The 23,063-nt window shown below is 44.8% G+C and overlaps 1 protein-coding gene across 4 annotated transcripts in view; it reads right to left on the reverse strand.

Moving 5' to 3' along the window:
* ST18 (ST18 C2H2C-type zinc finger transcription factor) overlaps nucleotides 1–23,063 on the reverse strand; it is a 91,001-nt gene that overhangs the window by 37,106 nt on the left and 30,832 nt on the right. For all 4 annotated transcript variants that reach the window (XR_011570570.1, XM_070802530.1, XM_070802529.1 and 1 more), the window contains exons 4-10: nucleotides 22,750–22,949; nucleotides 14,460–15,254; nucleotides 8,674–8,808; nucleotides 7,470–7,560; nucleotides 6,412–6,516; nucleotides 3,223–3,410; nucleotides 516–727 (exon numbers count right to left, since the gene is read on the reverse strand). Coding sequence is in view for 3 of the 4 variants with exons in the window: in XM_070802530.1 (XP_070658631.1) it covers nucleotides 516–727; nucleotides 3,223–3,410; nucleotides 6,412–6,516; nucleotides 7,470–7,560; nucleotides 8,674–8,808; nucleotides 14,460–15,254; nucleotides 22,750–22,949 (1,726 nt within the window). In the remaining variant the exon portion in view is untranslated. The remainder of the gene's footprint in view (nucleotides 1–515; nucleotides 728–3,222; nucleotides 3,411–6,411; nucleotides 6,517–7,469; nucleotides 7,561–8,673; nucleotides 8,809–14,459; nucleotides 15,255–22,749; nucleotides 22,950–23,063) is intronic.

Genomic DNA, 23,063 nt, shown 5'->3' on the forward strand with positions numbered 1-23,063 from the left:
TGAGCTCTCAAGAGCCCTTGATCCTTCTCTTGTTGACTTAATGGACCCAGGTTTTATGATGTCCTTTGAGAAAAAAGACAGCATCTCAGACCATTTTATGCTCTATGATGATTCCACACACAGTAATGAGATGTCATGAATTTTGCCATGTTTTACAAGTGGCGGTTTCATTAAATACATCTTACCATCTTTGATTCTCAGACAGCGAACAGTCTCTGCTGTTCAGACAGATTCTAGTGCTGTCTGTGTTCATGTCGCTGTGGCCAAGACCCCAACACAAAAAGAGGTTTAGAATCCACTGGGCTCCCCAGCCAGTCTCCACACCCCCCACCCAGCTTCCTTGCACAACCTGCAAATGAGCCATGGTCTCCCTGCTCCTTGAATCCATCAGGCTCACCCCTTCCCAAAGACAAAGGGGGCCAGGCCACGGAGGTGGTGAGCATGGCCAGGATTGCGGAGGCAGCCTATCCTCACGGCGAGCCGCTGGCCCCCCTCCGGGCTCTTGGCCTGCCTACCTTGGCGTGCAGACCCTGCTGTCTGTTGGCGAGGATGTCGGCGGCTTCCCGGCAGCGGGTGGACAGGTTCAGGATGGCCGCAGCTGCTGCGATGTGGGTGTCTTCACTGCGCTGGCCGGAGCCGTAGGAGCTGGCACGGCCTGGGCTCTGTGTGTGGGCGCCTGCACTCGGCAGCCGGGGGGGAAATTTCCCTGGACTGGAAAAATGCTTCGCTGTTGAAGAGAGATTTGATTAGCAATTGCACAAACATGGATTTACTCATTAAATAGACTTGTTTGAAAGACAGAACTTCTTGCATGAAAATACGTGAAGAATACACAGAAACACAATCCATTCTCTCTGTGTACCTTAAATGAATGTTATTCAGATTGGTTTTCACTGGAGTTCATATATCAAACAAGGTGACTGCGGAGAAGGAAGGCCTATTCTCTTAATATTTTTTGTATTTATACGTTTTATGAGAAAAACTCTAACTCAGGTTACTGGGCACGTGCTCTGGCAGCACAGGTGGTAAAAATGGTAGATTCAAGTTTACGCTAGTGAAACTTATCAGGGACTAGAGAGGCTTAAGGCCACAACACCCACAAACAGTGTAGGTACGAGAATCAGCGATCCCTGCGGAGGAAATGGACTGCTTCATATTTGTTCTCACACCAACAATTTATACTTAGATTCAGAATTGCATGCTTTGCTATTTGTTATGCGAGTTTGTTTTGTGCTTAAGTCAGTAGCAGTTTCTCTTCCTCCAACTTGGTGGACCTGAGGAGATGATGAAGCTTTTTTTTTTTTTACTTCATTTTTGTGTTCAGGCGCAGGGCAGCGAGTAGGGGATGGACTGAGCCCAAGTTCTCAAGGTGAACAGAAAAGCACTGAGTTATCAAGGCTGAGTCCTCCCTTATGCTTCTGCTATGGGTACCAGGGTGTCCCTGAGAGAATTAAAGATGTTTCTCTTTACTCTGGGTGTTTGCAAACATCATTCAGGGACCGGGAGGCACATCCAAAATTTAATGTGGGCTATAAAGGCATTTGGCTGTTTTACTGAATGTAGTGTTTATTTTAAATGTTTGATCATTATTTTTCATAAAATATAGTTTAAAGCATTACCAAATGTTATTCCTGTAGTTATAAAAATGTCACTGAAAATTCTACTTTTTAAACCAGTATCCATATTATATGAATATTTAGAAGGCTCTTATTAACTAGTTTCACCTGAATTAAATATATATGTATGTGTGTCTATTTTATATATATATAAAAGAAAACTATCTGCATATAGATACAAAACACTGTGTGTGTATTTGTGTGTATAATTTTCCCCTTGAATCTAATAGGTTGTCAGTGGTTACCTATGTTGGTTATACTTTATTTTTAGTAAGAACAGGTAAAACAATCTTTTAGAGTACAATATATTCTAATTGATGAACACACTCCTCCCTAGTCTGTTTAGCCACTGTTGGGTTTTATACCGCATTCAAGTTCTTTGAAAAATTTGGTGATTCATATCACAGAAGGGAGAAACATTCTGTGTTCCTAAGAGCACCACATCTAGGTAACTATGTGTCAGATCAAAGGGAGCCCAGGGACCTGCACAACACTGTGAAAAATTCATGGTCTATGGAGGACTCCAACTGGAGGATTATTTCCCTTTGTAGAAATCATTCCTGGATTTATCCCCAGGTGAAAAATCTCACCTACTCATTAGAATATTCAAGGACTCTAAACAACCGGAGAAAACTATTAGTAAAAATATCAAGTTTTATGTGTTACAAGTGCCTTTGCATTATGACCGTCCATACAAATGTGTCATTGTTAGAGAATGAACACATTTCTGCATTAATTCTTAAATCTGTGGGTGAACATCTCCATAGCCACACTTTTTTTTTCTAGTAAAATCTTGATTTTTGAATTATGAGTTTCCTCCTAGACCTTTCACTTTTTCTCCCACCTTAAGCCTGAAAGCTTTTGCTAATGCAAGTAATACTTTAAGTAGTATTTCGCTATTTTACCTATTGCTGCTGCTGCTGCTAAGTCGCTTCAGTCGTGTCCGACTCTGTGCGACCCCATAGATGGCAGCCCACCAGGCTCCCCCGTCCCTGGGATTCTCCAGGCAAGAACACTGGAGTGGGTTGCCATTTCCTTCTCCAATGCATGAAAGTGAAAAGTTAAAGGTGAAATCGCTCAGTCGTGTCCAACTCTTAGTGATCCCATGGACTGCAGCCTACCAGGGTCCTCCATCAATAGGATTTTCCAGGCAAGAGTACTGGAGTGGGGTGCCATTGCCTTCTCTGATTTTACCTATTAGATTTTCATAATTTTAATATGAATTAAAATTACTGTATTATAATAGCTATTGCAGTTTTCAGTGTACTAAACCCAATCCTGGCTAAATGAGAATTAAATATTTTGTCAGAATTACTGTATTTAGATTCAACAATGGCACCATATTTGTAGAATAATTAAAACACAAACTATTCACCATATTCAGTGTAACATCATGTAACATCAATAGTACTGATTAACTTATAATTGTTATTCTTATTTTATTTCACTATATATTTTCTCTCCTCCCAGAAATAGTATATTACCTATTAAATATTGCTAAATATTACCAATAAATAGTATATTACCTATTTAAATGCATCCCCTCCCATAACACACACATACACAAGATACATTTTGGGGGATAAGTATTGGAATTCAAGCTTACATTCAGGAAATGGTGGTGTTTTCCGACCTGTTTGTACAAGGGGGCATTTACCAAAAACCTGGGCATCAAAACTGGCGTAATCGAAGGGTATTTTTCCAAACTTCTCTTGCTCTTTTGACACCGTGGCTCTGGGAGACGTGATGGCTTGTGATCGGAAGTTGAATTCAATTTGCTTCACCAAGCTCGTCCTGAAGAGAGAGGCACAGAGCTTGAGAGAAATAGGAGGACACTCTTAGTGAGCGTCCCAGAGTCAGAATTTAAAGCAGGTTGGATATGTCACACCCGTGGGTGCTACAGAGATACGCACTGGGGAAAAGCACTGTGGTCACAGCCAGACAGGGTGGAGGGACAAGGAGGTGCTTTGGGCCCTGGGTGGCCTAGTCGGGGGGTGTGGGGGGCAGTTGTACATGGCTTGTCTGAGTCTCTCATCAGTAACAGAGGGAGCATCATCCTCCACTCATTAATAAAGATGGTTAAGGAGCAAGTATGTGATGTCTATTTGCACTCTGATCTACTTAAAGAAAAGGGTCATGTTACCACCACCAGGGTACTGATAAGGTGCACGCATCCCACTGTTCATCAGAGTAGCCGTGAAAGTCACGGCCGTCGCTAGTGAGGAAATGTCATCATATTCTGTTTGGCAGAGCCAGCAGGACCCTGACGTCCAACAGGGTCAGTGTCCGCACCAGAGACTAGATTTCTGAACCAGGAACTTCTGAGCCTTTTTACTTTTTTCCCCCAAGTTCAGATTAAATGCTTTTGCTGTGTTAGGTAGTATTTCAATATTTTATCTATTAAATTGCCATTGCTTCAATATGAATTGAAATTACTATAATAGCTATCACATTTTTCAATAGAGTTATCTTAATCCAAGCTAAATATGACTTAAATATTCCTTTAGAATTACTGTCTGGATTAAACCAGGGCATCATGTCTGTGCAGCACCAATGTCAACTAAGGAAAACACAAATGTTGTGGTGCTGTGGTCTAAGGCTAAAGAACACAAATATACCTTTCACAATTGAGTAGTATCAAAATTTATTATTTTGCTTATTTTTCCCACCAAAACATACTTTGCTCATCAGAATGTCAAAGTTTCTGTGATATTTCTTGGATTAGGTAAAAATCTTTTGAGTGCTACATCAAAATATTTAAGTGATTAGTTGATCTTGTTATGGCATAAATAACTAGATTTATAGCCCTAATATTGCAGCAGTGTTCTAGCCTAAAATAATACGTCTCTTTTAAGTAATGGGCAAAATGAAATAATGCTATTTCTGCATTTGATAAATAACCTCCTTAGGGAACTTCCCTGGTGGTTGAGGGATTAAGAATCCAACTCCCAATACAGGGAAAACAGGTTCAACCCCTGGTTAGGGAAGATCCCACATGCCATAGAGCAACTAAGCCCTTTTACCACAACTACTAAAGCCCTCAGGCCTAGAGTCTGCGCTCTGCAACAAGAGTGAAAGAAAGTTAAAATGTTAGTCACTCAGTCATGTCTGACTCTGTGCGACCCCATGGACTGTAGCCCACCAGGCTCCTCTGTCCATAGGATTTCCCAGGCAAGAACACTGGAATGGTTTGCCATTCCCTTTTCCAGGGGATCTTCCCAACCGAGGGATGGAACATGGGTCTCCTGTATTGTAGGTAGATTCATTACCATCTGATCCACCAGAGAAGCCCCTGCAATAAGAGAAGCCACTGAAACTGGAGAGCAGCTCCTGCTTGCCACAACTAGAGAAAGCCCTGGAGGCAACAAAGACCCAGCATAGCCAAAAAAACAACTTACTAAGGGAGAAACTAGAAAATACAGTAATACTGACAAAAACTCTTGTTATAAGATTTTTAATTGATAGCTACTCAGTAATTCATCATGATCTTTGCTTGACTCATCTTTCTCACTCATGTAATTTTGATTCTTGGCAAAGTCACGCCAATTGACCCTTTAATTAAATCTACAGAAGCCAATATTAAGGGGTACCATATCTTAAAAATGTTCCTAACAACTGTTCTTCTCAGCTCAGTGTCTCAGTAACAACAATGAAGATCTGGTTATCTGTTGTAATCCTGAAATCGTTTCTTTCCTGCATGTGTGATTTTTGTGTTAACAAGTGCATCATTTCACACTATCTGGTCCTCTGTCATTATTTAGGTGTATGTAAAGCCCTCCAAAGTGCTTGAGAATGTAGAGGACCCAGGACCAACAGGAGGTATTTTATTACAAGTTACCAGTTTGGAATGAATTTCTGTTTTAAAGAAACTATATGCATATCTGAAAGAGAAGGATGAATATACAGCATCACATATTTTGAGTGATGAGATTTATGAGATGGAAATGAAATTGTTCAGTCGTGTCTGACTCTTTGCGACCCCATCGACTGTAGCCTATCAGGCTCCTCCATCCACGGGATTTTCCAGGCAAGAGTGCTGGAGTGCATTGCCATTTCCTTCTCCAGGGGATCTTCCCGACCCAGGAATCAAACCTGGGCCTCCTGCATTACAGGCAGACGTTTTGCCGTCTGAGCCACCAGGAAAGTGGTTACGTCAACCATAAGGTGGTGCCTGCCTGACTCATGGGAGGGCTTGCATTGAGTGACACAGAACTTTGATTAATACATGCTATCATATGAAGTGAAAGTGAAAGTCACTCAGTCATGTCTGACTCTTTGTGACCCCATGGATATACAGTCCATGGCGTTCTCCAGGCCACAATACTGGAGTGGGTAGCCTTTCCCTTCTCCAGAGGATCTTCCCAACCCAGGGATCAAACCCAGGTCTTCCGAATTGCAGGTAGATTCTTTACCCGGGGAGCCCAAGAATACTGGAGTGGGTAGCCTATCCCTTCTCCAGCAGATCTTCCCAACCCAGGAATTGAACTGGGGTCTCCTGCATTGCAGGCAAATCCTTTACCAACTGAGCTATCAGGGAAGCCCATGTTATCATATATTTCATATCTTTTTGATTCATCCACGTTACATAACTCTGCACACAGCTTAATTTTAAGTTGAACTTCTGGAGGGTCTAGCAGTTCATTTTAGTGACATGATGATGAACTGGGCCGGCCTCTCAAGTGGACAGTGGCTGCTGTGCACTGAAACGAAGGTGGCCCATGGTGCTGACACGTGGGGGGCGAGGGACCCTCAGTGTAGGATCTCCGAACACAGGGAGCATAGGGGACTGTCATACCTGTGACCCTGCTCAGGACACTGTCCGGTTTTAGGAGAATCAAGCTGACTTTTGTCCTGGGACATTGCCAGTTTTTCAGCTGCAGCAATTGGACAACCAGAAAGACTGTTTAAAAAAAAAAAAGTGGGCAGATCTGAGTTAAAAAGAGAATGTAATTTGCTTGGGCACCTACCTCACTCATCCTTGGCGTGCACCAAATGTTGTCGTAATAATATTAATAGTTCTCTTAGCACCATTATCATCCTAAAAGATCCCAGAGGGCTTTGCAAACTACTGTGTCAACATTTGTCACCAAACCTCATCTCAGAGGTGATAGAAAACAAACTCATTTAAAAATCAAAATATTATGTAAAGGAGATATAACAATTATTTGGAAACTTGGTGATATTTTAAGTATTAACAGAATGCACTCATCCAATGGCAATTGTCCAGTTATAGCTAATTTCATGATATAATAGCTTAGAGTCTATAGGCAAAATGTTAGGAACTTAATTTTACATCTTAGTTTAAATGGAGAGTACAGAATATAAGTTTTCTGGCAATATGCATATGCATCAAATAGTATCTCATGATTACATAATCTATACATAATATATGTAAAACAATAAGCATTTTACCAAAATATTTACATGTATGCAATACATAAATGCACATATGTGTTTTAAGTTAGTTGCGATCTCTGTGGAATAACTCTCAATGAAATGAAATGATGTTTACCTTCAGTAATCTGAAGTTCTATGGTGACTGCTTTAATGTACATTGGATGGGGTTCAAGAGAACCCCTAAGCCATTCTTTCCAATATCAAACAGCTCTGGGGATGTTCAGAGCAGAGGTCACATTCTGTGTGTGTCCCTATGTGAGTATCTACCCCTGGTGTTCAAATATGACATTTTTTGTTGGCTGCTCTATGAAAATTTCTAGGGAAATAACGAGGTATTTTATTTTTTACTCTCCACACATTGAGAATTTCTTATCTATGTCAAGTGCTAACACAGTTGACAGTGATCCAGCAATAGTGATAACACAGGTTGAGTCCCTGGAGTCTCATTCGTATTACCTCCTGTGCGTGTTGCGGTTGCTGTTCACATGCCCTCGTCCCGTGCATCCCGGGGTGGGGCACTTGAGCACATTTTCATGCATGGCAAGAACTAAGCACAAAATAGCAAAGAAAAGAGCAATTTACTACCAGTACATCACATGCCAAGAAACTGATATCTCAACTTCGCATCCAAATGAATTTAGTTACAATCCAGCTTGCTCCCTTCCCATACAGCTTCCGTTGAAGACCAGAAGCCCATGCGGATGTCCAGTATTAAACGTCTTTGGGGCGGCTGGCACTGAGACATGCCCATGAGGGCGGGCTGTGTGGCCTAAGAGCTGTTTCAATAAGAGGCTCCAAAATAGAGGACGGAGCCTGCAGGTATTTCAAAGCTTAGGAGCAGCTCTTCCCTCCCCTCTCCCTCCAGTTTTGGGGCTCATGGGGGGACATGGGTGGAGGGACCAACAGGCCCTCACTCTGCAGGAATGTCCTGGGCGATGCCTCAGATGCCAGGTGTCCCTGCTGCCAAGGAGGTGGGGGACACAGATGATGCTCCGGAATCTCAGGTGAGAAAGGACCACAGGGCACACAGAGCATCACTCAGGCCTTTTATCTTCTGTATATTCTGAGGCCTTGATGTTGGGGCTTGCTGACTCTGGGGAGATGGCCCCACCTGGGGCTCCCTAATTCCCAGAGGTTGTAAACACTTTTCAAATGCAAACCAGACAATTGGAGTTCATGTCTGACATCCTCCCCCATCTGATTCTCACTCCAGGACACTCTCCACCTGTTCTAACCCCAGGGCCAGGTCCCAGACAACCACAGACAGCCCCCAAGCTCCAGAGCTCCCAGGAAAAATTCCAACTGGTTGATCGAGACCGGCTTACTTCAGCGAAGGCTCTTGCCAACGATTCTTCCCCACTCTCAACTCCCCCACCTTCCCTGCTGGCCCTGGTACTTCCCTGGAGGCCCTGCCTGGCCTGAGGAGCCCCCTCCTCTTGGGAACTATGAGAAGCAAGTTATGTTTTCAACGTCAGTCATCTCTTGATCTGTTGGCCTCACTGCACCCCAATTTTTTATGAATACGCTGTATTTTAAAACACCCGGCTAGATGGAAATTGTCTTGACACAGAGAGAAAACTTGGTGTTTTCATGTCTAATCCCAAACTGGAGGAGAAAGTGGCGACCCCATGGACTTCTTCCAGGGCCAGGCGGCACTCACTCTCCAGGGGGACCCGCACTTTGTGGGGGCACCCCGAAAGGCTGCGGTGGTGGGGGTATAGTCCCGTCACGTGCCCTGTGCCGTCGCACCCGGGGATGGGGCACTTGGTCTCCCTCTTCTCAGGCCTCGGTGAGTCTATGGAGGAATTAAACGGAAAGACAGCTGGTCAGTCCTCGCCCTCCCTGCAGAGAGCAGCCCTTGTGGGGGCAGCCTTCTCATGCTGCTCAGCCTCCACATAATAAACACTCGCCTCAAATCGCCCTGAATAAGACCCTCCACTAAGACCTGCGGAAGCAGAAAAAGTGCTTTCTCTCTGATTTTTTTGGTATCTTAAGCAGAGGCTGAGATAGGGCGAGGGTGTGTCGAAACACAGTGATGGTTTCAAGTTGTCATGTCAGATCGTAGTTGAGAAAAGTCAGCCCTACACCAGAGGATGAGTAGGCTCCAGAAAAGCAAAAGAGAAGGAATTTATTTAAACCCACACTGTCTCTTATTGAGGGAATCTGGAAAAGCCAGGCTCAACCATCACACGATGAAGAAGCTGTTCTATTTGAGGAGGGACTGCCTGGCCAGCCCAGCAGGTCCTGGTGGCAGGTGCAGTGGCCCCAGGGCTCTGGGTTCCAGCCACGTTGGGAGGCTGACCTGACAAGAGGCCACCTCTCGCCAGTCCCGGCTGGTGGACAGGGCCGTAGGGGTCCGGGAGGCCCAGACCCCTGTGGTCGACAGCCCTGGATCAACTCGCAGCAGCCAAGGAGGAGAAGGGGCTATGGTTTCACTCCTTGCGCAGAAACTGAAGACAGAGGCTTAGCAAGGACGCGTCCTTGGGGGAGACCTGCAAAGTGTGGGAGCACAGAGAGTGGGGCAGCCTGGAGTGGTTCACAGGGCACTGTCAGAACACGGTGGGGGGCAGGGGTAGATCACATGTGCAGCTGTAGAGGAAAGGGACACCTAGTAACCCACGCAGTCAGGCGGCCTAGAGGGCGCGGGCAGAAGACAGCTCAGGGTCCTCATTTCCCAGCACGCCTGAGGCTAGGGGTTAGACAATATGTGTGAGTATGTGTCTGTGTGTGCATGTGTGCACCGTCATGTCCGACTCTTTGCGATCGCATAAACTGTAGCCCACCAGGCTCCTCTGTCCATGGGATTCTCCAGGCAACAATACTGGAGTGGGTTGCCATTTCCTTCTCCAGGGGATCTTCCCGACCCAGGGATTGGACCTGTGTCTCCTGCATCTCCTTCATTAGAGGTGAGTTCTGTACCCCTTAACAACCGGGGAAGCCTGAGGGTTAGATCAAGGATTACATCAATACATAAAATAAGTGAGGACTAACATGAATATGTTTATACTCATGACTGAGGGTAGATAAGCTTAAAAGTGAAATGCATTCTCAGAGGTGAAACTGCACTCTTAACTAGTGAGTGAAGTGACAATGCCAGCTTGGGACAGGTCTGCCCCTCACACTGGGGCTTCTAGAGAACCAGGACCAGAACGGGCAGAGAGGGCCTCATAGAAAGGACCAGCGTGGTGCAGAGACTGCGGTTATCAGAACTCCATCATTAGGAATTGGGAATACACAGTGCTGAGAGTGAAAGTCAACAGTCCACAAGGTCCTGCCGCAGGGAAGCCACGGGCGAGGGGTGCGGGCACGGTCTCAGCTGCTAGGATGCAGAGGGCCATATGCTGAGGCTCCAGAGGTGGCACAGAGCGCCAGGCAGCGCTGCCCGATGAATATCGTGGAGAGCAGACGTGCCTCAGTGTGGCCACGTCACCCCAGTTTTCGAAGGGTAAACAGTCCTGGGCAGATGGGCACAGCAGGTTGTGTGTAATGCAATTATTGGGGGCGGGGGGGGAGGGGGTGCTAGTTTTAACAAAGCGGGAGGAGCCAAGGACCCTTGGAGTTAGAAGTGCTGCCTGGGGTGGGGGGCCAGGGATCAGCAGGGAAAGGACGCAGTTGGTGGGAAGGGACACTGGAATAGCCACTGTGCGTGTTTTCGGAGACAGGATTTAATGCCAGGATGTGGAGACTACACTGTTTTCTGGGAGAGACAAAGGGACATATGAGGAGTTCTGACATGTTGCATGATTTTGTGGGGCTATTTTTCACTGAGTCTGAAAACGCTGCCAAATTTCAAGTTCGTTTGGGTACAGAATGTCTGCAAAAAGCTAGTCAAAACCCTCGACGTTTGATTAACATGAAATCGGGATGGGGGTGCCAACACCCCAAGAGAGCGCATTGGAAAGAAGAAGCGACCTGAATTCTGATGGCCTCCCTCCCTCGGATCTTGGCCAGGTGAGGCTGCATTTCCAAACCACAGTGAGAGGTCTGGCCACGCTATCTGCCTGCAGGAAGCCAGAGGGGGTGTGGGAGATAAGGGAGGCTGGCCCCTGCCCAGGTGGGGGCCGTGTCTGCCAGCCCCTCTTCGTGGGAACAAATATGCCCACAGTGCTCTCTAGGGCCAGCCCTGTGCCTGAACCAAGCGCAGCAGCAGCTCTGGGGGTGGGAGGGCTCTCTGGCCTGGCTTTTCTTTCTTCATTTTCTTTCCTGGATGCTGCTTAATGAAAATGACCTTGTGCTCTGGTGACCTGACATCCTGATGGACTCGTGGGCTTGTTCCCATGGCTCCCCTTCACCCTGAAAATGTCACAGGCCGTAGAATAAATTATACGGTGACTCTACTTACCCTGCGACCCAAAATCTCCCTGTGGCTGGTGGCAGCAGGACAGCCAAACCTGGTACCTTAAGACCTGGGTGAAATGATACTTTAAAATCCTAGTATGCTTGGAGAGCAAAGTCCCATGCCCGAGGCGCATGGGAAATTAGTGCTAACTTATCATTGTTTAATCACTCAGTTTGTGTCCAACTCTTTGGGACCCTATGGACTGTAGCCCACCAGGCTCCTCTGTCCATGGAATTTCTCAGGCAAGAATACTGGAGTGGGTAGCCATTTCCTCCTCCAGGGGATCTTCCTGACTTAGGGATTGAACCTGCATCTCTTGTTTTGGCAGGTGGATTCTTTACCACTGAGACGCCTGGGAAACCTGTTGTTAACTTAGGCGCATGGAATATACTCTCAAGAGAGAAAAAAAAAAAAAGCTCCTCTTATGATCCCACACCAGGGATGAGAGGAAGAGTATGAACCTGGACATCCTCTGAGAGAAGCCAGAAGCCCCAACAGTCGGCTTCACTGTTCTGCCTGTTTCTTCCTGTCTGGAATGAAGTTCCCTGCAGGGACTTGACACCCCAAGGCATGACCTCACCCCCTCCACACACACACACACACACACACACACACACAGGCTACACCGTGGACCCATCTAGTCCCATCAGCGATTCTCTAAGGCTCCACCATGACCTGTATTCCCTAACTCACATTCTATTGCCTTGCTAACTTTTGTAAACAAAAAATGTTTTGAAAGTTCTATAGAAGAGACCAAAGTATTATCATGTGTTTTAAACTGTGGAACAGACAAAGTGTCTCTGAAGTCGAGATATCAGTGGCTGAAGATGCCATCAGTTGCAAGAGGAAACATTATCCTGTGTGCCAGTGAGAAAGGAGAAACAATTGAAAACTGAATAATGGCACACCCTTCCAATTTTACAAAGATGCTAAAATGGGAAAACTGTGTCTTAGAAGGGAGGAAATAGAGTGCTTTGGAAATGATGGGGTTTGGGAATAGGAAGTAAATCTCATCTTTTTTTCTGATTTTGTTGTTCATTAAAACACATACACATGCACACACACAAACACATACACACACAGGTAAGTTTCCAAGCTGAGTGTGAATGGAGTGCTCAGGGCTGCTTATACAGCATCCTACCCCAGATTACATGCTAGTCCTTAATATTCAGCCCTTACAGTATGTACCCAAAGAACTACTTATCTTATCCCTCACCAAATGACATTATTTTATTCTTTTCTCCTCAGAGATGAGTTGCAACACAGTATTAGACAAGATTTCAGATGAGTACTAAAATGGATTTAAAATACCCACCTGATTTCTCGATAAATTTCAATGATCAAAACATCTTGCCAGATAGCACATTATTCTCATCAACCCTGTAAGTCCCCAAACTTGACCTTCTCTAGTATATTCCTCCCCTAATTCTGTGATTCTCAGATTTTACGGTGTCAAAGAGTCACCTCAGGAACTTGCTTTAAAAAAAGCAAGTTATGCACATGAAAAGATGCTCAACATTGCTAATTATTAGAGACAGCAAATCAAAACTACAGTGAGGTACCACTTCACACCAGTCAGAATGACCATCATTAAAACGTCTATAAACAAAAAATGCTAGAGAGGGTGTGGGGAAAAGGAACCCTCCTGCGCCACTGGTGGGAATGTAAACTGGTACAACCACTACAGAGCACAGCAAGGAGGTTCCGCAGAAAACTGAAAATAGAGTTACCATATGATCCAGCCACCCCACACCTGGGCACATATCTGGAGGAAAATGTGGTTTGGTTCAAAAGGACATATACATCCTAATGTTCATCGCTGCACTATTCACAATAGCCAAGACATGGATGAACCTAAATGTCCACTGAAAGAAGACTGGATAAAGAAGAGGTAGTATGTACATACAATGGACTATTCAGCCATAAAAAAAAAATAAAATAATACCATTTGCAGCAACATGGATGGACCCAGAGAGCATCATACTAAGTGAAGTAAGTCAGACAGAGAAAGACAAACATCGTATGATGTTGCTTATATGTGGAATCTAAAATAATGGTACCTATCCATGAAATAGACTCACAGACATAGAAAATGAACTTAAGGTTACCCATGGGGAAGAGTGGGGTGGGAGAGATAAATTAGGAATTGGGGAATGACATATACACACTACTACATGTAAAATAGATAACTAACAAGCACCTACTGTATAGCACAGGGAATTATACTGAATATTCTATAATGACCTACTTGGGAAAAGAATCTGAAAAAGAATAGATACATGTATATGTATAACTTAGGGCTTCCCAGGTGGTAAAGTGACGAAGAATCCACCTACAATGCAGGAGATGCAGAAGACACAGGCTTGATCCCTGCGTAGGGAAGATCCCCTGGAGGAGGATCCAGTACACTGGAGTAGGTTGCCCTTAAGGACCACCCCTTGGGACACCCCACTTAACTGAAGGACTCATCACCAGGCCCACACAGTGCAAGACTCGGTGGTGGGGTACATCTTCATGGGAGATGCAACTTCCCAAAGTCTGAGGATCGATTTTTAGATCTCCTCCAAGCACACTGACTTTCTTATTCAAGTTTGGTCCAGATGTTTCCAGACCCAGAGTCAGAGAGCTTGTTTAAAGCATAGGCTTATAAAGGAATTAGCTCCCAGTCTCCTCCCAAGAATGATGAGAACATCTTGCCTGGCTTTGCAAGTAGCCTGACGTTGATGAAACTCCAAGCTAGTGAGATGATCCCAGAAAGAGGGTGGGAAAGAACAGTTAAAATTCAGTAAATACTAATGTACTTCTAACGTATCCAACATACCATTTTTTTAAAAAAAAGTACCATATATTTTTTAAAAAAATCACATTACGAGAAATATAGTCAATGATTTTTCTTGTGTGTGAAAACCAAGTAAAACCAACCAAGCTTGATCTGAGAACAAGCTAGAGAATAGGAGAAATTTTGGGTAATTTTATAGTACAAATTAGATTTTTAACTGTGTTAAACTGTCAAAAAGATATCTGGAAGAAGCAATCAAATCTCACTCGTTCTCCACCCCCAACTATAAAGCAATTTTAAATGAAATAAAAGCAAAACCGGGTCTTACGTTTATTGGGAAAGACTTGTCTTCCACCCATGTCGATGACTTTGGTTTGCCTCCTCTCCCCGGAGAGATGCTCCAGCAGAAAGCGGTCCAGCTCTTTGTAGGTATTGTGGAAGACGCAGCCTCGCTCAGCCTGCAGGGCAATCGCCTGCTCCAGCAGACTCAGGTTCCCCTTGGCTTTCTCCAGGGCAGTGGCCTCCTCTGTCCCTGCGGCTGGACACCCACGACCGTGGCCGCGGTCCTCACTCCCTGGGAAGGAGGGCTGGGCTGGGCCATCTGATGGGTCCAACGGAGTGTTCTGAGGGTCTTTCCTTTCTGTTTCTGAATCACACACATTTTTGCAGGAGATAAACTTGTTGCCTTCAGTTTTTATTTCGGGAACTTCCAGTAGGTCTTTCCTATCATCCACTAAAACATACTTTGGGACCCTCGGAGGTTTGGCTTCTTCTGAGAAGCTGGAGCCACTGTCCCAACCATTCTCTGCACTTTCAGAGTTACTGTCGCTGTCGGAGGAGGGCGAGAACCGCAGCCGGGAGTTGTCGGTCTTATCTTTTCCATCGTCGGAAGGAACCATAAAGCACTCATCCACTTCATCCCCCTCTGCTTTTAGAGACTGGATGCCACTGTCGTTTAAGTTTTCAATTATGGTCTGAGCAGATGCACTTTTTTCCAGTGTCCCCAAGTGCATTAGAGATTTGACCACGAGTTCCTGATAACAGCCGTATCTGTCTTCCTTCCCATCTGATTTTTCTTGTGCGGTTGAATGAAACTTCTCATCCATGGGTTTTATCATGATTTCTTCAAGGGGAAAAAGAAAGCCATTATTTGAAAAACAAGAATAAAAATATTTTAAGGAAATTACAATGACCAATAAATAAATAGATACATATACGATGGGCTTCCCTGGTGGCTCCGCAGTAAAGAATCCACCTGCAGTGCAGGAAACACAGGTTCGAACCCTGGGTCAAGAAGATTCCCTGGAAGAGGGCATGGCAACCCACTCCAGTATTCCTGCCTGGAGAATTCCATGGACAGAAGAACCTGGAAGTCTACGGTCCATAGGGTTGCAAAGAGTCAGACGCAACTGAAGTGACTTAGCACACACACATATATAATAGATGCAATATGTGAATATGTGGACTCTATCAGTTTTATAAACATTGGGTAGAAAAATATACACTCTCAACAAAACAAAGTAAAATTCAGACCTTAATGTTCTTAAGAATTACCTTTAAAGAAATGAGCTATTTGAATTTTCAACATGTCAGAGCTAAGTGTGTTTAGTTACTGAAATAAATGCTCAACCATCAGAGTTCTGAATGTGAAATTCACATTACTGTACGTCTTATATTTGCAAGTCTCAGCCAACTGGAAGAAAATCAAATATATGTCCTATTATACATTTTAAAGGAAGTATTCATTGGTTTTCTCTGCTCCCTGGCAATATATTTTCAAAGCTTATTCAGTCGATTTTCTCTACTTCCGTAGTGTCCCAAACAAACTTTCAGATTTTATGGAATGTTAGCTAAAATACACAACACATCTACACAGAGATGGTAACTAAAAGAAGCCCTGATCACTTTCATACTTGTAACATGAAAATTCCACACCAAGGGAAACACAAGTAAATGGAAAAAGCATAAGACAGAATAACGCCTTGACCAGTAGCACAGTTTCTGGCCTGGTACCCATGTACACTTATGTGAAAAGAGAGGTAGGGGTAGTTAGAGGATGCTGAATGTCAGCTAGTTGTTCCCAGTCCTGATGGTCAAGAAGGCCTGGGACTGAGGACAGGCGCCCAAGTACCCGTCTGTCCTTGTCGTATCCACATCCAGAGCAGCCACCAGTGTCACCCCCTTCCCTCTTGGCAGTGGCCCAGTCGGGGTGACAGACTGTGTGTTTATTTATATACACTGTTCCCATGCAAACACACCAACTGAGGTGCAGGTCCGTGGGTGCCCCAGCCCCAGCCTGGCACCTGGGGAGGGGTTGCCCAGGGAGCTCAGCACTTGCCAGCCTATGAAATACACCAGACAACCCAGCAGTGGTCCCTGGCATTCATAAAGACAAAAAAAATAAAGCAGGACCATTGCTGTGTCTCTACAGGCAGAGTGGGGGATGGGAAGACAAAATAATAAGCCTCCTTAAAGACTGTTAAAGACACCAAGTGCAGGGCATTCTGCGTTAATGCACGTCTTGGGAGGAAAGAAAAGAACAGACGTCCCATGGAAGGGCTGCTGGAGAGGGTGTCTGTGCAGAAGACAATATGCCTTTTTTTGGGTCCCATTTAATTTTTTATAAACATTGTCTCTGACAAGGACACTCAAAAATACATCTCCATCATCTTCCTTTCTGGTAATTATCTCCCTAAATCAACACTGGACTGCCAGGATCAAGTAAATATTGCCATAGTAACTAAAAGCATTTTTGGATGAAGAGAAGAATTGAGTCACAACACTAGCCCCTTTAAATACCACTGATTATAGGGTGCAGTCCTTTGTTGGGATCTATTCAACATAAACTGAAAAATTTAACATTTTACTTCCTAGAAAAGAGGCTGGCAAAACCCAGCCCATAATATTTGAGAGGACGGTCTATCCTCTCCTGAATTCATATCAGAGGAACTCCAGGTTTAAATAATGTATTAAACATAGTCTAAAATGCAAATGAAGTTTTTCTCAATATCACGGCTGGCTATTAAGAGAAAGTGTAAAGGGTTATGATAATTTTAGAGTATTATGAACTACAGAAAACAAATAAAAAGCGTTTTCCGTGGATATGCTCAATTCATTGAACTATTCTCTCAACTCCACTTAAGTACCCACATGTGTACAATAATGATTTATAGACATTATACCTAATTATGCATATTTGGGCTGTGTGAGAGTGCTAACAAAAGCTCTGGAAAGCAACAATTACCTCTGTTGCTTAGCTACATAGTTTAAAATATTCCTATTAAGTGCAGATCGTCGGAGAGGCGGGGTGACAGCCGTGCACGTGTGCCCGACAATGCGTGTCACCGAGCCGCTGCCAATGCGAGCGTTTTGGGTCACTTCCAGTTTCCATAATTGTTTGGTTCAACTGTTGGTTATATGCTAAAAGAAAATATTTATTAATTATTCTTCAGAAAGAGAGGAGCCCTGCCGGGAGAGGTGCCGGCAAGCGGTGTCCGGGGGTTTCCAGGCATGCTCAGCAAACCTGCCAACCAACCTGCCACGCGCCCACCCGCTGCTGTCAGTCATTGTCACAGAGAGAGACCCTGTGTTCAGTTCGAGCCTGACAGATCTGTGATGGGGTGCCCAGGCTCCCTATATTCTCTATGCTCATGCAATTTTACTTTCTGGGGTGGCTCAGTCATCTATTTTGTGCTTCTGCCCCTGAAATAATCCAAGAGACCTGTGTTGGGGACCTCATTCGAGTCTGGGCATGGCATGTGTCTGTGTCAACTGCGGTGGCTCCTCAGCCTCATGGGAGAGCAGGTGACACCCTACGGGTCATCAATAAAGGATGGACACTGTCCCTTTCCTGACGCTGCAGCAGAGCAAGCGATGGCAGAGGAGACATAGGAGCCTCCATCTGGACAAGGTGGGGCCTGTCTTCATTCAGAGTGAGTAGTGACCTGCCGGCCGTGGAAGGGCCCAGCCTTGCATCTGAAGGGGACTCAGCCCTGGTCGCCATTGTCTACATCACACACACTATGATCACCAGCTGCCTGGGGGACGTGAGGAGTCCCCCTCCTCACGTGCACAGTGTGGAGGGAGACTCCGCCCCAGGTTTGAAGTCCAGAGACTGGGGGTCATGACCTGTGTGATCTCAGGCAGGCCACTGTCCTTGGAGTCCTGGGTCCTCATCTTTAAAGCAATGATAAGGTGCTCCCCTGGTAGTCCAGTGGTTGAGAATCCACCTTTCAATGTAGAGGACACGGGTTCGATCCCTGGTTGGGGAACTAAGATCCCACATGCCTCGGAGCAATGAAGCTGGTGCACTGCAGCTACTGAGCCTGGTGCTGCCAACTGTGGAGCCCACAGGTTCTAGAACCTGTGCTCTGCAACCAGAGAAGTCCCCTCGTGCTGCAACTAAGAAAGCCCTTGAGCCACAACAAAGACTCAGCACAGTCAAAATTTTTTAAAAAAAGGATGATCCGATATCCCAGTGACCAATGAGCCAACAATAAGATATCCTGACAATAAACTGGTATGTCCTTGATATAATGTCCAGTTACTTATTTCATTTAATCTTCACAATAACTCCAAGAAAGGCACTTTTGAATCTCTTCTACCAAAGGGAAACCAGGGTTCTAGAGAGCTAAGGGCTTGCCCAGTTCACATGGCCAGCCAGTGGGGGGCTAAGAATCAACTCGGAAGCCGGGTGCCTACTGTTTGCCCAAATCTGGATACTTTCAAGACTGAATTATAGGAAAATACTAAAATACACCTGTCAGCTAACTGGTGATGAAAAACAACACAACCTAATGTATAAATAAAAATACAAAAAACAAACACAACAACAAAGCAAAAACTAACATAGTGCATCTCACAACAACACGTGATGGAAAATTCCTCTGGTACACTCCTGGGCTTGGAGAGGGGCAACACTTTCCTCGTAGAGCAAAAAATAAATAAACTGTTCTTTGGGGGGGCCTGATATGTAAAAGCTCACATTTGTTGATTTACTTTACATCAAAGTCTCTTCTCTGAGGGGTCTGGTAATCCTGAATATACAGAGCAGTGATCACCCATGCCTGTCAGCTGTTCTGCATCAAAACGGCTTAAACAAAAGAAATCCTCCTGGTGGTCCAGTGGTTAAGAATCTGTCTTCCAAGGCCGAGGACACAGGTTCAAGTCCACGTTGGGGAACTAAGATCCCACATGCTGTGGGGCAACTAAGCCTGTGTGCTGCAACTAGATAAAGTGTGCGCTGCAACTAAGACCCCATGCAGCCAAAAATAAAAATAAATATTAAAAGAAAGCAAGCCTCCGAAAGTCACAACACGTTTTGAGTTTGATTCCTTTAGTATAACTAAGTTTCGGATTTTAGTTCTGTTTCTAGCTAAATGATTTTTACAGGCAAATTAGTTTTCCAGGCCTCCTGAGTTATGTCAGTTTTGCTGAGAATAAAAGCCCTAAGAAATGAATTCGTCTCTCAGAGTTTTTAAGTGGGAGTGGCTTATCCCTTACTTGCTGTTTCTTGAGAGATAATATGTTCAAAATGTCACCCCAGCCCTCAGAGCTCCCACGAGTGTGAGGAGTTTCTCAGATCCACGAGCTACTGCTCACAGCCTGGGAAGGACTCCAGACAGTGGTCACCCCACTTCTTTCCTTCATCTGCACTGGGAATGCGTGAGCTCAACCTGCCTCCTGATGGTGCTTTGAGCTCACCTTCTGTTTGCCCCAGTGGAAAAGGTGCATCTGCATTGTTTTGTCTAAATTCTCTTCTATCTATCGCTCTCTTCCTAAAAATGTTTCTTCTGTGGCACTGGGCTTTTGTCGTAGCATACAGGATCTTTAGTTGCAGCATGTGGGATCTAGTTCCCTGACCAGGGATTACACCCAGGCCCCTGCATTGGGAGCTCAGAATCTTTGTCACTGGATCACCAGGCAAGTCCCTCTTCTGTGATTCTTATTGCCCACGGGCAGCTCTTGGAAAGACAACTGGCAGAAGGTGCACGAGGCACAGTTTTGCCATTAAAGGGACTCAAGTTCATGACCTTAGCTTTCATGAGCTTGTATCATCTCTCATCGCCTAAACTGCCCACTGAAGATACAGTCAGGCACACACCTGGTCAGGTGAATACCTCGGGGCACCTGGATGGTAGATAAAAGCCCTTAGGCTGGGCTTGGATGAAAACCCAGCTCTCTTTCTCTCTGGGGGACTTGCTTAGGAGGCTAAAGACCACTTAGAGTTTTCCTCTCTCAGCCAGGGAAGGGAGCACCTGGGACTGGTCATTTCTGGACATGTGACTTCGTGACGTGACATGGGGGGGACTTTGCCCAATCTGCCTTCTAAAGATACTCAGAGCATGAGGACTGGATTATGGAGCATGGTTAGCTGAGAGATCAGAATCTTGCTTGTCCTTTGATTGTCTCTTAATTATCTTCTTTCCAACAGCTACAAGCTGCATCACCTTCAGCATTAACTCGTTTGTCCTCAGTGGTCTCATCTGCACACCTGTGGTCACAATTACACAGTCATGTCACCATTAGGTGGGTTAAGTGATATGATTTATGTGTTCAAGATATAGTAAGAATCAAAAGTAATGGCCACCACAGTGTAAGTTTAGCATATTCATTATTAGTAGTGATGGTTCTAAAATTGAATATAAAAAGAGTGAACCTTTCTGAAGCTGCAGAGAGATGTCCATCAGTGCTTATAAGTGAATATTTAACTGAGAACATTTGACAGTATATTTTCCTGGTCAATATCAAGCACCTACAATGATCATTCAGCGACAACAGAACGTGGGAAGCCAGTGGGCAGGTACAGACCTGGTCTTCCTGGCACCTGCAAAATGTGTTGGTGTAAAAGATGCCCATTTTCTTGAATACTTGGTACATTAATGTCAATGGTATTAATTATTGTGTGTGTATATGCTGTGCTCAGTCATGTCCGACTCTTTGTGACCCCATGGACTGTAGCCCGCCAGGCTCCTCTGTCCATGGGATTTCCCAGGCAAGAATACTGGAGTGGGTTGCCATTTCATACTCCAGGGGATCTTTCCTACCCAGCGATCAAACCCGTGTCTCTTGCATCTCCTTATACCTCAAGTCTAACCATACTAAATCAAGGATTTTCCCTGACACTAGATTCAACCTGCAATTTTCAGGAATCAGCAAGAAACTGACCAGCCCAAGGAAACAAACAAACAAAAAAGTCAAGGATGATAATTTACAGATGAGCCATGAGGCTTGAAGACGTATGTTAAATATAGAAAAGCCAGGAAATTTGCTCTAATGCTAATAAATAAGAATACAATTGTTTTAACTACAGAACCTCACACTACTTGCAAGTGGAGATTACTGGAGACCGATGATTGTGCTCCAAGATTGGCATCCACTCAGTCAATACACTTTGACACTTTTTCTGTTAACTCCTATTGCAATTACTACCATTCTATATGCAATAGGTTTTTATGACCTAAGAATCTCATTGCCTTAGGCTTGTATAATGTATATTTCTTCCAAAGGACAATTTATTTGGTATATTTTGATTACTTAAAAACACATTCAAAAAAATGTGTATGTAATAGCACATGAAAGTGAAAAGTGTTACTCGCTCAGTTGTGTCCAACTCTTTGCAACCCACGTACTGTAGCCTGCCAGGCTCCTCTGTCCATGGAATTCTCCAGAAAGGAAAACTGGAGTAGTTTGGTATATCCTTCTCCAGGGCATCTTCCCAACTCAGAGATCAAACCCGGGTCTCTCACATTGCAGGCAGACTCTTGACTGCCTGAACTACCAGGTAAGCCCATACTTAGGTCAAATAGAAGATACGTACATTTAATTTCACTTTCTAATTAAGTCAAGGTTTAGATCTCCATGTATTTTTAAAAACAAACTTTTGAGATACTTCGCATGTCCTTCAATGTCAGCCTCATGCACAAAGTGGTCTGTGATGGTCTAGCTCCTGGAGGTACTGTGACAACCGGGTCTAGTGGGTGTGACCATGAACTGGGGAGAAGCACATCCTAAAAATTTAAATTTAAATCCTAAAAAATAAAATTCAGGATGGGGGATTAAGAGATGCAAACTACTATGTGTAAAATAGATAAGCAACAGGGTGTATCATACAGCACAGGGAATTATAACTGTTTATGGTATACGGAAAAAATACTGAACACTATGCTGTACACCTGAAACATGATACTGTGAATCAATTATAAACGTCAGTAAAAAATTAAAGTAAAATTTCAAAATAGAGACTGCATCTCATATGTCATTTGGAAATGTTGTAAAGCTCATTTTGAGGTTTTCTCTTTTAGGGATTGGACATCCGCCCCATTGCTGAGTCAAGGTCTTTTTCAACTGCAAGGCTGAGCAGCTTTTACCTTCTGCAGAAAGAGGCACAGTCCAAGCTTGTGCTCCTGCAAACGGCCCACGGGCAAGGATGCTCTGTGGCTTGCGTTTGACCTCCCTGCTGTAACAGAGGAAAACTGGTCCTTGCTAGCAGATGCTGAGGGAAACCAGTGTCTGGTTTTGATCCCACGTTGGACACGCGGCATGTTCCCCCTAAGGTGGGCCTGGGTCTGTGTGCTGGGGAGGAAGTGAAGTAAAGCTGAGGCCAGGCCCCTGGCTACCTGTGCTGGGGTGATGGTTGGTCTCTAGGCGGTCGTCCTGCCCCTCCGCCTCCACCTGGTCTGCACGTCCCTCCTCGCAGTCCACGCTGGGGCTGTAGTGTCGGGGCTTCATGAGCAGGGACTTTCTCTTATTCACCGGGACCCCCAAAGCCTGCTCCCCAGCTCTTCTCTTCTTGGCCGTGGTGCAATCGTGTGCAGCACTGCAGTAACAGACACAAGTTAAGAACATGGCAAAAGAGTTCACGGCTCCCTGACCCTTGACCATCACCAAGTAAACCCAAAGGAAGTTGTAGCCCAGTTTGGGATTAGTTGTC

This window comes from Bos indicus, chromosome 14 (genome assembly GCF_029378745.1).
Source record: "Bos indicus isolate NIAB-ARS_2022 breed Sahiwal x Tharparkar chromosome 14, NIAB-ARS_B.indTharparkar_mat_pri_1.0, whole genome shotgun sequence".
Lineage (NCBI taxonomy): Eukaryota > Metazoa > Chordata > Mammalia > Artiodactyla > Bovidae > Bos > Bos indicus.